Source organism: Scatophagus argus, chromosome 22 (genome assembly GCF_020382885.2).
Source record: "Scatophagus argus isolate fScaArg1 chromosome 22, fScaArg1.pri, whole genome shotgun sequence".
In the NCBI taxonomy this organism is placed as follows: domain Eukaryota; kingdom Metazoa; phylum Chordata; class Actinopteri; family Scatophagidae; genus Scatophagus; species Scatophagus argus.
This window is the reverse complement of record NC_058514.1, coordinates 18,184,965-18,196,955: the sequence shown is the minus strand read 5'-3', so window position 1 is coordinate 18,196,955 and position 11,991 is coordinate 18,184,965. Positions and strand designations below refer to the sequence as shown.

At 38.0% G+C, this 11,991-nt stretch overlaps 1 protein-coding gene across 2 annotated transcripts; it reads right to left on the bottom strand.

Moving 5' to 3' along the window:
• Positions 1-4,303: 4,303 nt before the first annotated feature.
• On the bottom strand, positions 4,304-11,991 carry tmbim4 (transmembrane BAX inhibitor motif containing 4). 2 transcript variants are annotated; one of them, XM_046379284.1, is made up of 7 exons: positions 11,792-11,990; positions 11,115-11,223; positions 10,504-10,609; positions 7,355-7,388; positions 7,150-7,267; positions 5,494-5,539; positions 4,304-4,722 (listed from the first exon to the last, which is right to left on the bottom strand). In XM_046379284.1, the coding sequence occupies exons 1-7, from the start codon at positions 11,880-11,882 to the stop codon at positions 4,516-4,518; spliced, it is 711 nt and encodes a 236-aa protein (XP_046235240.1). In that variant the 5' UTR covers positions 11,883-11,990; the 3' UTR covers positions 4,304-4,515. The 2 variants fall into 2 exon arrangements, 1 of the variants encoding a protein (XP_046235240.1); XR_006842230.1 differs by having other exon boundaries at positions 4,585-4,722; positions 5,326-5,539; positions 11,792-11,991.

Sequence of the window (11,991 nt, the reverse complement as noted above, 5' to 3'; positions counted from 1 at the left end):
GTAAATTTTTAACCGCCCAATCAGCATATATTAGTAGAATGTCAGCCCTTTATGGACAAAACCTTCTGCCCTGTAAGAAAACTGAATGGGCATTATTATCATTATCTTTTCAATTCTGATATATAATCGGTACTATATTAGCTATAACTAAAATAAAATTAGGGTGTTTTATCCAGAAGTAGGTGTAAAAGCCGCTTAGCTCCATTCACTCCATTCAGTCACGAGCCCAGAATCTTACTGTACTGTTAAATCTTGCAGGTTTGCCATACACTCCAGGATCTGTTCCTCTGTAAAGTTTCTTGCGGGACTGGATGTCGCAACCCCTTTTAACTGCACAATTACTACATCACAACTGACGCATATGGAACATATTTATGAGGGAAACATGGACACAAAAAAAAGATGTGTTAAACATAGATAAGTGGCCTCCCAAGCTTTACATGGTAGTCTAGATATTCTCCAAATACTTTTCTATTACTAGGTCTCTACTCAAAATTGTATACAAAAATATTATTTTCAGTGTCATGAATTGGGTATACATGTCTTAAATGCAGTTTGAATGGCATGACAGTTAAGCTGTGGTTTAGAGATCAATTAAAGACATTTGTTATTTTGTAGTGTATTTTCACAGATGACATATCTGATGGAGACCATCCATTTCTTCTCCTAAGTCGAAGTCAGAGTCAACAGATTATGAAAAAACTCTTTCTTGTTTTAAGATTACATTAACATTACAATAATGATGATACGCTACTTGATACAACAGGAAAGTTCACCTTGAAGGTTAATGCACCTGCAGTATGAAATTATAAAAGTAAGGTTGGAGAGGGTACACCTAGGGAAAAAACAGATAATGAAAGATATTTTCAAAGCTCAGAGGTCAATCATGATACCACTAATCAGTAGGGACAATGTGGCAATGGTGAAATGGCAACAGGAAGAGTGTGGCATTGATCTGCTGCAGCTGAATACCAGCCATATCTTCACCAGATTATTCCGTCCTCAGTGAGGTGTACATCAGGCCCTCTCGTTATTTGCTGCAAGTAATGTTCCTGTCTTTTTCCTCCTTGTGCTTAGGTTTGCTGTCCTGCCTCTGCCAGTTTCATCCAGTCACTGCTCAGGATTTACCTTTTGTTTGTTGAAGGACACTTTATTGGAATTTTGACCTTTATTTCCCTGTTTTATTGACCACAGTGCTCATCTGCCTTCTTGCCCTCTTTTAGTTGCTTTTTCTGGAGACTCTTTTAAATTTAAAACTTACCTTTTGAACACTTTGTAAATATTGCATATACCTGCTGGTTAAGACTCTTGATCATTTTCTGTTGTTCATATCTGCTCATTTGTGGTTCAATCTTTGTACTAAACATAACACTGTTCTCTTTGAGGAAATGAACTAATGTTATCCCTGATATTTTCTTGTAGTATGGCTGTTTCTCTAAAGCACAAGATGGCACACGGCAGAAGAAACCTGTGAAATAAAACGGGGTGGTGAAAAATATTATTTTTGACTTTTATTGTGACCCATTTTACAAACACCTATGGAGAAATGACCCTTTATCAAAGACCAAGGGCTGTATTAATAAAATGAACTTAAAATAACACTCACACACACACACACACACACACACACACACATATATCTATCTATCTATATATATGTGACCTAAGTAGACTAACTAATTTCTATTCCTAACTAAACCCTCATTTGTATTGAGATTATATAATGGGAAATCACAATCACAAGGCAAGTATTGTCAATAAGTTGATTTGAGATTTACAAAGGTGCATAAGTCGTGGATCAGCGGTTAGGGTGTCGGACCCGTAAACGGTGGTTCGCTGGTTCGATTCCCCGTCCCGGTGTCCATGGCTGAGGTACCCTTGAGCAAGGTACCTAACCCCCACTGCTCCGGTCGCCCACTGCCCCGGGTTTGCTTTGTGTGTGTGCACATCACTTGGGTGGGTTAAATGCAGAGCACGAATTTCGTTGGAGTCCCTCCAATGACAAAATATGTCACTTTCATCTTTCTTTCATTTCAAGATTCTTAGAACCTCCTTGTGCAAGGTTTTTCTTCTGTTGAGTGTCTTTTATGAATTTAACCACACCATCACAAATGAAATTGTCTAGGTTCAACTCTAATAACATTTTCAGAAATTATGCTTCTGGGTTTGTGATAGCCTTTTTGAAATAGAAAAAATTCAAAATTAATGAATTTAACAAGTCTGTTAGTGAAGTATTCTAAGTGTAACACTGTATAAAATCTCTGGATGAGGGTTGTCCGCATAAAGTGTGGGTATTCTGATGTACTGTGCGTTGGATTTTTCAACATTGTTTTAAGTCATTACAGATTTCAAAATTCAAACGTGTCCAGTTATGCATTTTTTCTAATGTAAGTAAGCATTGAGATACACTAACATTTCTAAATATGTACATGATATAATTCTGATAATAAAGTCATTTGTTTCTTCATTGTGCAGCCATAGAAAATAATCTGTATAAAGCTAAAGGATGCAGCAGAACTCCGACAAACAGTCTAAAAAGAAAAAAGCATGTATCCAAAACCTCCTTCACCTGATACCTTTTCATTTGGAAACTATGGAAATCTTTATTTCATGGAGCTTCATGGAGAATGCTTAAAAACGGCTTACAGCGGTTACAGAGCAAAAGAAGACTAGACTACTAGACTAGAAGTCTAGTACAAAACCAGCGTCAGTTTAATATGATTTCAGACATGCACCACTGATGTTTGAAAATGAAAAACATTATATATGGTCTTTTCATTAAACAATTAAGAACAGTTAAAGCAAATGCCTTAAACATCCTGATGCTTGTGATTACCCAGAGTATAGAACCACATAGTTCTTCTCTAAAACTTTCAGGGTCAACTCATCTAACTGCAGCAGGTTTCATAATTTCAGTTCTTAATCCAAATAATAAACTGTAGACTGTTAGATTTACACACTAAAACATATACAGCCATATATATTAATAAAACCAGGCATGCACTTTAACTTTAATAAAATTAGCACAAAATGTGTAATCTTGCTATAGTTCATCAATCACAAAACATCTTAGGACAGCTCACTGGTGGACTAATTTTTGATAACATGGAATACATTCAAAGATAAATGCATTCTGAGAATAAATTAGTAGAGTTACAGATCTGAAACATATCTACAGTTTACAATAGTGCCTCAAATCATGTCTGACAGGCTCACTCTTATTGTTAGTTCATGTTTTTTAACAAGTATGAGTATCACTGTAATACTATACATACACACACAAACATACAAACATTTATGTGTGTGTATGTGAAAAGATAAAAACCTAAGCTGATATATGTGATTTCTTTGTGCAATAGAGCTCCATTATAGTTCATTTTGACACAGTCACACTTTGACTCAGTCTCATTCCCAGGTGTCGAATACCAATCCTTTAGGGTAGTTGTTTGTTCAGTCTTATTCCAGGTTGTCAAATTCTGATACTTCAGCATCAGATTAAACTAAGACTCAACAATCAACTGCCTTTCACAAAAACTGCTTACTGCACTTTTAACTAACTGAGCTGCTTCATACTCTGATAAGTACATTTTGGTTTCAGAATACACAAAACATATTGTCTATCTTTCTGTACACAAAACATACTGTCTATCTTTCTGTATATCCTCCATATATCTCAAGAACCATTCACCCAATCAATTTCACACTTTCACACAATTCTTTTGAATTTGAGGGCCATTATTTTTCTGAGCAGACATTTGACAAATCAGGTCTATTGCTATTAATATCAGAATACAGCAGTGACATGGAAATTAGATCATGACTGAATAAAATAATGAAATACTATTATTTATTTATTTATTAATTTTAGTAAATTATTTTTTTTATATTAATGGAGTAATAAACAATGTTTAGAATAACAAATAAATTACTCATTAGTTTTTAATCAAGTGATCAAAAAAACAAGTGTTAGCTGCAGCTCTCTACTAAATTATGCCCAGAACCAGAGAGGGTCAATTAAACCCTCTCCCTCAACAGAGCTGGTTAAAACTACAAGGTGTCAGCTAACTTGAGTTACAGTGTTAACACTTTAACTTAAGTGTTAATACAGTTAAGACTTTAAATAGCCAGTGTCGAGTGCAAAGTAGTTTGGATTGTCAGTTCTTGGGAAAGCTGCAAGCAGCATAGGCCAAGAACCTGGCACTGCACTAGTAAATAGAAAAGCACAAAATAGTTATGTTAAGTAAACACAAGCACACAGTACAGCTAGTCGTATAGAGAGTTCACTGGGCAGGCATTTTTTTTCCGTTTATAAAGATTCTGCTCCAAAATATAATTTTTGGTGAACTTCAGGACAACAGCACTCACATGAACACAGGGTAATCACAGCAGTTGTATCTGTGGACTTACTCACATGAACACAGGATAATCACATCATATCTGTGGGTTTACAGTGAGGCTGTTAGGACCACAATCTGTAACAGCTGAAGGGAGCAATTTCAAGTGGTGCAGAAACTTTCAGTGCTTTTTCATCGAGCCAAGGAGACGCAGGATGTGCAGGAAGAGGTTGACAGTGTCCAGGTATAGGTTAATGGAGGCCAGGATATGCTCCTCATGGGAGAGCTGCTTCATCAGCAGATTGGTATCATAGATGATGAAACCACAGAAGACCAGAGCTCCGGCTCCAGCCATGAGCAGCTCTATGCTGTCACGGTTGAAGAAGAACTGTAGAGAGACGAGAGTGAGGATGCAACTTTACTGGTGTGTGCAATGTGAGCAATGTGTAGTGGGACCAGGGTAGAGCATAAAGCCAAATTAAAGTCATTATGATTTTGAGCTTGTAAAATCTCGTTCACAAATATTTTATCAAATCACCGATATGTGTGCATGTGAAAAAAATCGTATTAGGTATAGGTATTAAACCTATACCTAATACGATTTTTTTTTACGATTTTATACTATAATATATATCCCAATATTGTATCAATATTCATTTATACACATAGAACCACCAACTGGTGACAGGAAATTATATTTTTTAATACTTTGGTGTACTCTTTTCTCTTGGGTTGACCAAATACACCTCAGAAGAGCCTCACAACCTTAATGATGTGTTTTAGATTAAACAGTATTGGCATGGAGGCACAACAAATTTTAAGGTGTGGCCCTGAAACAGGAAATTGTTATAACTTAAAAATCCACTGTCCATCCTTCTGCTTTTACAAATTACATCTGGCAGGTGAAATTCATATGTCGTTAGCAAAATGTAGAGACCTTGGTGAGGCTAGATAGTAATGCTTGTAAATTTTCAACAAACATATTGTTCACCATGAAAGAAAGTTGTTGTAACTTGAGTGTGGGCTGTTGTTATACTGTCTTCCTGAGTATCCTGCTTCTACTTTGTCCGCCAAAGCACTTTGAATTCTGTCTTTAAAAGGGGTACATAAATGAAGTTCTGATGATGATGTCTGTTAATGTCAGGAAGTTTTACTTCACCCTCATGAAGCTTGCAGTGATGAGGATCCACAGGCACGCAAACAGTCTGTAAGGACAAAACACATAGACAGATAGATAACTCTGATGATGGCATACACAGTACAGTGGCTTAGGCACACGGTGCAGCACCAATCACCTGAATCTCAATATCAGCAATACAAATGATCTTGTGGTAGACTACAGTGCAGCAAATATGTATGCTGCCACAAACATTCTCAAACACAGAACCTTCACACACATCTTCAACCTGGCAGCAAAGACAATCTATACAATTACCACAGTGTCAAGATGGGCATCCAAGATTATTCCACAAATTTAGTATCCTCAGTGGAGATGACCATCAGGACGGACTGGGCCTCAATTGTGAGGAACATTTGATGTACACATTATTTACCTTCACTAATAATCTGCAGGCCCAGTTGAAAATCACTGCATGAAAGGAATCCTATCCAAATAATATGGAACATTAATATCATTTGTCTTTAAGATTCACAGCTTAGTAGGCTGACCTCCAAAAAGAATAAAATAATCGGTCCATATGGAATAGGCCTACCTACACATGTGGACAAAATTGTTGGTACCCCTCTTTTAATGAAAGAAAAACCCACAATGGTCACTGAAATAACTTTAACCTGACTAAAGTAACAATAACTAAAAATGTACTGAAAATTAACCAATGTAATGCAGACATATGCAACATAATAATTTAAAAAAACAAACTAATGAAACAGGCCTTGACAAAAATGATGGTACTCTTAATTTAATATTTTGTTTTGCTTTCTTGTCCTTTAACCCCATCTGGTTGTTGTAGCATATGGCAATACACCCAGCTCCTTAGTTCTTTGTTCTATTTTTACTTTGAGATGCTTGTTTTCTCATAGATCTGGGGATCGCTGATTAATGATGGCTCAATCCTATTTCCCCAGAAAGTCCAGTTTACTGTGTAACAAAATTGCTTTGTAGTAGTTGAAGGTGCTTCCTGGTTGTATATGTTTTTTTTTTTCCATTTTCACTGTGTTCCACCCCTTTGTTGTATTTCATTGCAAGTGTGGCTTTCATTTGTATGACTCATTCTGTAGTTAAAAATTCCCAAGAGGTGAAGCTTCTATCACCAGGGTGAGTATTGGTGTATTGTATACTGCCAATGATTGGAACAAAATAGGTTTTGCTTGCCTGCCTGTTCATTGTTGAGATGTGTATGCTTTGATGAAAGTCTGATAGACTGAAAGCTCGCTTTAGAAGAACATGAAACACTCCATGGAGCTAAGTGTCCATAAATCTCTTCTTTCAGGTTGGATTTACTTAGGCTTTCCAGCACCATCATATAGATCTAGTATATCATAGACCCGAGTGGCAGTCCTCCTAAATTATGCATATGGTGTACCTGGTGATTTTTTCACAATAAAAGCCCTGTTAAGAAATTATGGCTTCTGTCCACTGAAATGCTAGAGGACTTTTTATTTGTAACTAATACTAAGTTTGAATTCTCAGTGTAATACAATAACTTGCACAGGACAAAGAGAAGGGGATCAAACATATGATCAATTATACTATCAAACAGAGGGAATTATGAAACCCGGCCTGCTTGATATAAAGTCCTGATAACTGAACTGTGGATTTTGTGTATCTTTACACCCATGGCCATGGAACACTCACCCTGCACCCATTTTGCTGAAGTCTTTCTTGGATTGGAAGGTGTAGGCAGTCAGTCCAGCAAACACAGCACAAGTCAAGAATAAGGCTTGTAATACAGTAGAGTATTCATAGAAGGTCACTGTGAAGAGAAAAACTCTGCAGTCAGGACAATCTGCAAAAAGCATCAAAGGATGGAAAGTGACAGACTCCTTCATAAACTACTTACAAGCTGTAGCCACAGAAACTGCTTCCAGCACAGTCTGAAAACAACACACATTAGTGACACTTACATTCCAAATGGCTTAGAATTATTAAATAACCATCTACTATTAAGGTCACTGAGCAGCTTGTCTTGCATCACAAAATCAAAATGGTAAATATGGAAATAAATGGAAAACATAAAACACTGTTCCTCATCTGTACAGTTCTGAACAGTATATTTTTTGTTGGGCTCCAGCTTAACAGCTACCAACCAGTTACTCTAAATGTTATATTCACAAACACTGAGCTGGTAAAATAAAACAGTAAACTAATTAACAAGCTGGAAAAGACATTATATCAGTCTGTCTTTAACTTTGTTTACTATATGTTTTGTCTCTTTTATTGGCAAAATAATTAAACTCGAAATGAAAGCACAGGGTGGTGACCACAACAGTACAATCATGTACAAAAAAAGATCAATTGTACCTAATGAATAGTAAAAAGGAAAACATCTGAATTAATAATCAAAAGGTCCACAAGGTCTAACATATGTGCTGGATTATTTACACAATATTATAATGTGTATAATTAACATATAGTATGTCAGAAAAGTGAGTACACCCTTCACATTTTTGTAAATATTTTATGATATCTTTTCATGGGAGAGCACTAAAGAAATTAAACTTTGCTACAATGTTAAGTAGTTTGTGTATAGCTTGTATAATAATGAAAATTTGCTGTCCCTTCAAAATAACTCAACGCATAGCCATTAATGTCTAAACCGCTGGCAACAAATACAAGTACACCCCTAAATGAAAGTGTCCAAATTGGACCCAATTAGCCATTTTTCATCCCTGGTGTCACGTGACACCTTAACCCTCTTGGGCATGGAGTTCACCAGAGCTGCATAGGATGCCACTGGAATCCTCTTCAACTCCTCCATGATGACATCAGGGAGCTGGTGGATGTTAGAGACCTTGCACTGGTCCACCTTCCGTTTGAGGATGCCCCACAGATGCTCTATAGGGTTTAGGTCAGGAGACATGCTCGGCCAGTCCTTCACCTTTACCCTCAGCCTTTTTAGCAAGGCAGTGGTTGTCTTGGAGGTGTGCTTGGGGTCGTTATCATGCTGGAATACTGCCCTGCGGCCCAGTTTCCGAAGAGAGGAGATCATGCTTTGCTTGAGTATTTCACAGTATATGTTATGTCATGTTTCCCTCGATGAACTGTAGCTCCCCAGTGCCAGCAGCACTCATGCAGCCCCAAACCATGACACTTCCACCACCATGCTTGACCTCAAGGTGCCATGTTGAACTTTCATTGACCAGTATGAGGAGTGTGAGTGATAAGACCAAATTTATTTCCCATCTATTCCCCATTTACACCCGAGACCTTGCAACACTAACGAGTCACATGACACCAGGGATGAAAAATGGCTAATTGGGTCCAATTTGGACACTTTCACTTAGGTGTGTACTCACTTTTGTTGCCAGCGGTTTAGACATTAATGGCTGTGTGTTGAGTTATTTTGAAGGGACAGCGAATTTTCACTGTTATACAAGCTGTACATGGATTACTTAACATTGTAGCAAAGTTTCACTTCTTTAGTGCTCTCCCATGAAAAGATATCATAAAATATTTACAAAAATGTGAAGAAGAAGAAGAAAGAAGAAAGTGACATATTTTGTCATTGGAGGGAACTCACTCCAACGAAATTTGTTCTCTGCATTTAACCCACCCAAGTGACGTGCACACACACACAGCAAACCCGGGGCAGTGGGCGACCGCGTGCAGCGCCCGGGGAGCAGTGGGGGTTAGGTACCTTGCTCAGGGGTACCTCAGCCATGGACACCGGGACGGGGAATCGAACCAGCGATCCACCGGTTACGGGTCCGACACCCTAACCGCTGATCCACGACTGCCCCAAGGGTGAAGGGTGAAGGGTGTACTCACTTTTGTGATATACTGTACATCCCCAATTCCAGAAGAATTGGAACGCTGTGTCAAATGTAACTAGAATTAAATGATTTGCAAATCTCATAAACCCATATTTTATTCACAGTGGAACATAGAAAACAAATCAAATGTTGAGAGTGAGACATTTTACTAGTTCATGAAAAATATTAGCTCATTTTGAATTTGATAGCAGCAACATGTCTCAAAAAAGTTGGGACAGGGTCATGTTTACCACGGTCTAGCATCCCATCTTCTTTTATCAACAATTTGTAAATGTCTGGGAACTGAGGAGACCAGTTGCTGGAGTTTTATGTCCCATTCTTGTCTGATATAGGATTCTAACTGCTCAATAGTCCTAGGTCTTCTTTGTTGTATTTCTTGTTTTAGGATGAGGCAAATGTTTTCACTAGGTGGAAGGCTTGGACTGCAGGCAGGCCAGTTCAGCACCCAGACTCTTTTACTACAAAGCCATGCTGTTGTCACTGAGGCAATGTGCTGTTTAACATTGTCCTGCTGAATTATGCATGGCCTTCACTGAAAAAAATGTCTGGATGGGAGCATATGCTGCTCTAAAACTTGTATATACCTTTCAGCATTGATGGTGCCTTTCTAGATGTACAAGCTGCTCTAAAACTTGTATATGCCTTTCAGCATTGATGGTGCCTTTCCAGATGTACAAGCTGTCCATTTCTAATGCACCCCCATAACATCAAAAATGCAGGCTTTTGAACTGAACCCTGATAACAAGCCAGGTGGCCCACCTCTGGCTATCTTTACTTCTGAGAAACTCTGACTCTCCAAGATGCTCTTTTAATACCCAAACATGTTACTGACCTGTTGCCAGTTAACCTAATTAATTGCAAAATGTTTTTCCAGCTGTCCCTTGTTAGTGCCATTTATTTTTCCAGCCTTTTGTTGCCCCGTCCCAACTTTTTTGAGATGTGTTGCTGGCATTAAATTCCAAATGAGCTTTTTTTGAGCTATTTTTCATGAAATGGTAAAATGTCTCCCTCTTTCTTTTCTCATTTGATATGTTTTCCATGTCCTACTGTGAATAAAATATGGGTTTATGGGATTTGCAAATCATTGCATTCTATTTTATTTACATTTTACACAGGATCCCACCTTTTTTTTACAATTGGGGTTGTAATATCAATCTTTACCTTTAAAATAACACCAATTCCAGTATATTGTGACACCCCAAGAACTAAGGCTTACAAATACAAGCAGCAGGTAGAGGTTGACTGGATGTTGGTGTCTGTACATGGCCAGGGCCAGAAGAAGAACCAGAGAACCCAGAGCCGAAATCAAAACCACAGCAGGGCTGAGGAAGAAATCAGACAGTCAAAATACAACTATCCAAAAAACATACATATTAGTCTCTATTTTTGGGGACATACTTTCATTCACCCCTAGTACAAAATTTACCCCTAGTATAGGGTGGTAGTCTAGCTAAGATATCTCACGGTCTCTGTTTGATTTCAGTGGTAGTAAGTGAGGAGATATTTTTTGTGATTTGGGTGAAATGTCCTTTGGCTGCAGTTGTATATTCATCAAGCTAGTAGATTATGCAATTTGCTGTCAGTTCTCACAGTCATCCGAACAAAGCAGTCGAAAATGTACAAACAAATAGAGTGGTTTCCTCAATGGCTCAAACAGAGTCACCTTTTTTGGGGCAGGCGGGTGGGTATGGAAACTGAAGGACAAGTGTTCATATAAGTATAGCTTAAGGTTTTCTAGGCTTTCAATGCAAAGTGAGTCATTAGAGTATAATTTTACATGTTGACATCTAGCCATTCACACTTGATCAATAATCAGACCATCCTCACCTGGAGAGGACAAACTCCTTGATGGTATGAGAGAACATGAAGATGGCAGAGGTGGCTGTGGTCAAACTTATCTGCAAGCTCAGAAGGGTGTACACCTTCCTTAGGAAATCTAATCAGCAAAGACAGCAATGGAGACACAACATTACAGTAGCTTAACCTTCAGCAGGATGTCTTGTACATTTTTTTAAACCACAACCAACCAAATGTGTATTTATGTGTTAGAAAATAAACCAGCATTTACTGTAACATCTAGTTCAATCTAAAACAGAGATGTAATGGCTGGGTTACTCAATATGTTCCGGTCATGGTAATGCCGGGTTTGGACTACTTCTTATCGTTGCAGGGCCGTTATAGGTGGTACTTCAAGCCTAAACGTCAGGTAGTTTTTCAAATAAGTTATCTTTAAGCCATAAGCAAACAATGCTAGCACGGTAAGGTTGAGCCAACTATTACCTAATGTTATGATTTAACCAGTGCTATCCAGCCAATGTTGTAAAGGGAGTGTAATAAGCAGTTATTGACGATAACTGTATTAACATCAGTACAATTGCCTCAGTCTGTATTATCTTTCAACAATAATTGATGTTAACTACAGTCTAACTATCTAACTAGCGACAGCTTAACGTTACATGGCAAGGTGCTGCGAACAAGACGACCGAAATATTAAAATGACTCACCCATACGTATCTGGACACTGGCTGTAGCAACATTTGTGCCATAACTAAAGTCGTCTTCAATAGATGACTTGGGGTATTTTTGACTACTCATAGTGTAACTGTAATGTTTTCTCAGCCAGTTACTTAAATGTAGCTACCTGGGGTTCTAGGTGGTACTGAAAGAGGAAGCACATCTACGACAGGACGCTCACAGTGCTCAG

Coding starts and splice junctions, on each gene's coding strand:
- tmbim4 (XM_046379284.1), bottom strand. CDS start 11,882: ATGAGTAGTCAAAAATACCCCAAGTCATCTATTGAAGACGACTTTAGT. Junction 11,224..11,791: donor CAGTGTCCAGATACGTATGG/GTGAGTCATTTT, acceptor TTTGCTGATTAG/ATTTCCTAAGGAAGGTGTAC. Junction 7,389..10,503: donor TCTACCTGCTGCTTGTATTT/GTAAGCCTTAGT, acceptor TGTTGTTTTCAG/ACTGTGCTGGAAGCAGTTTC.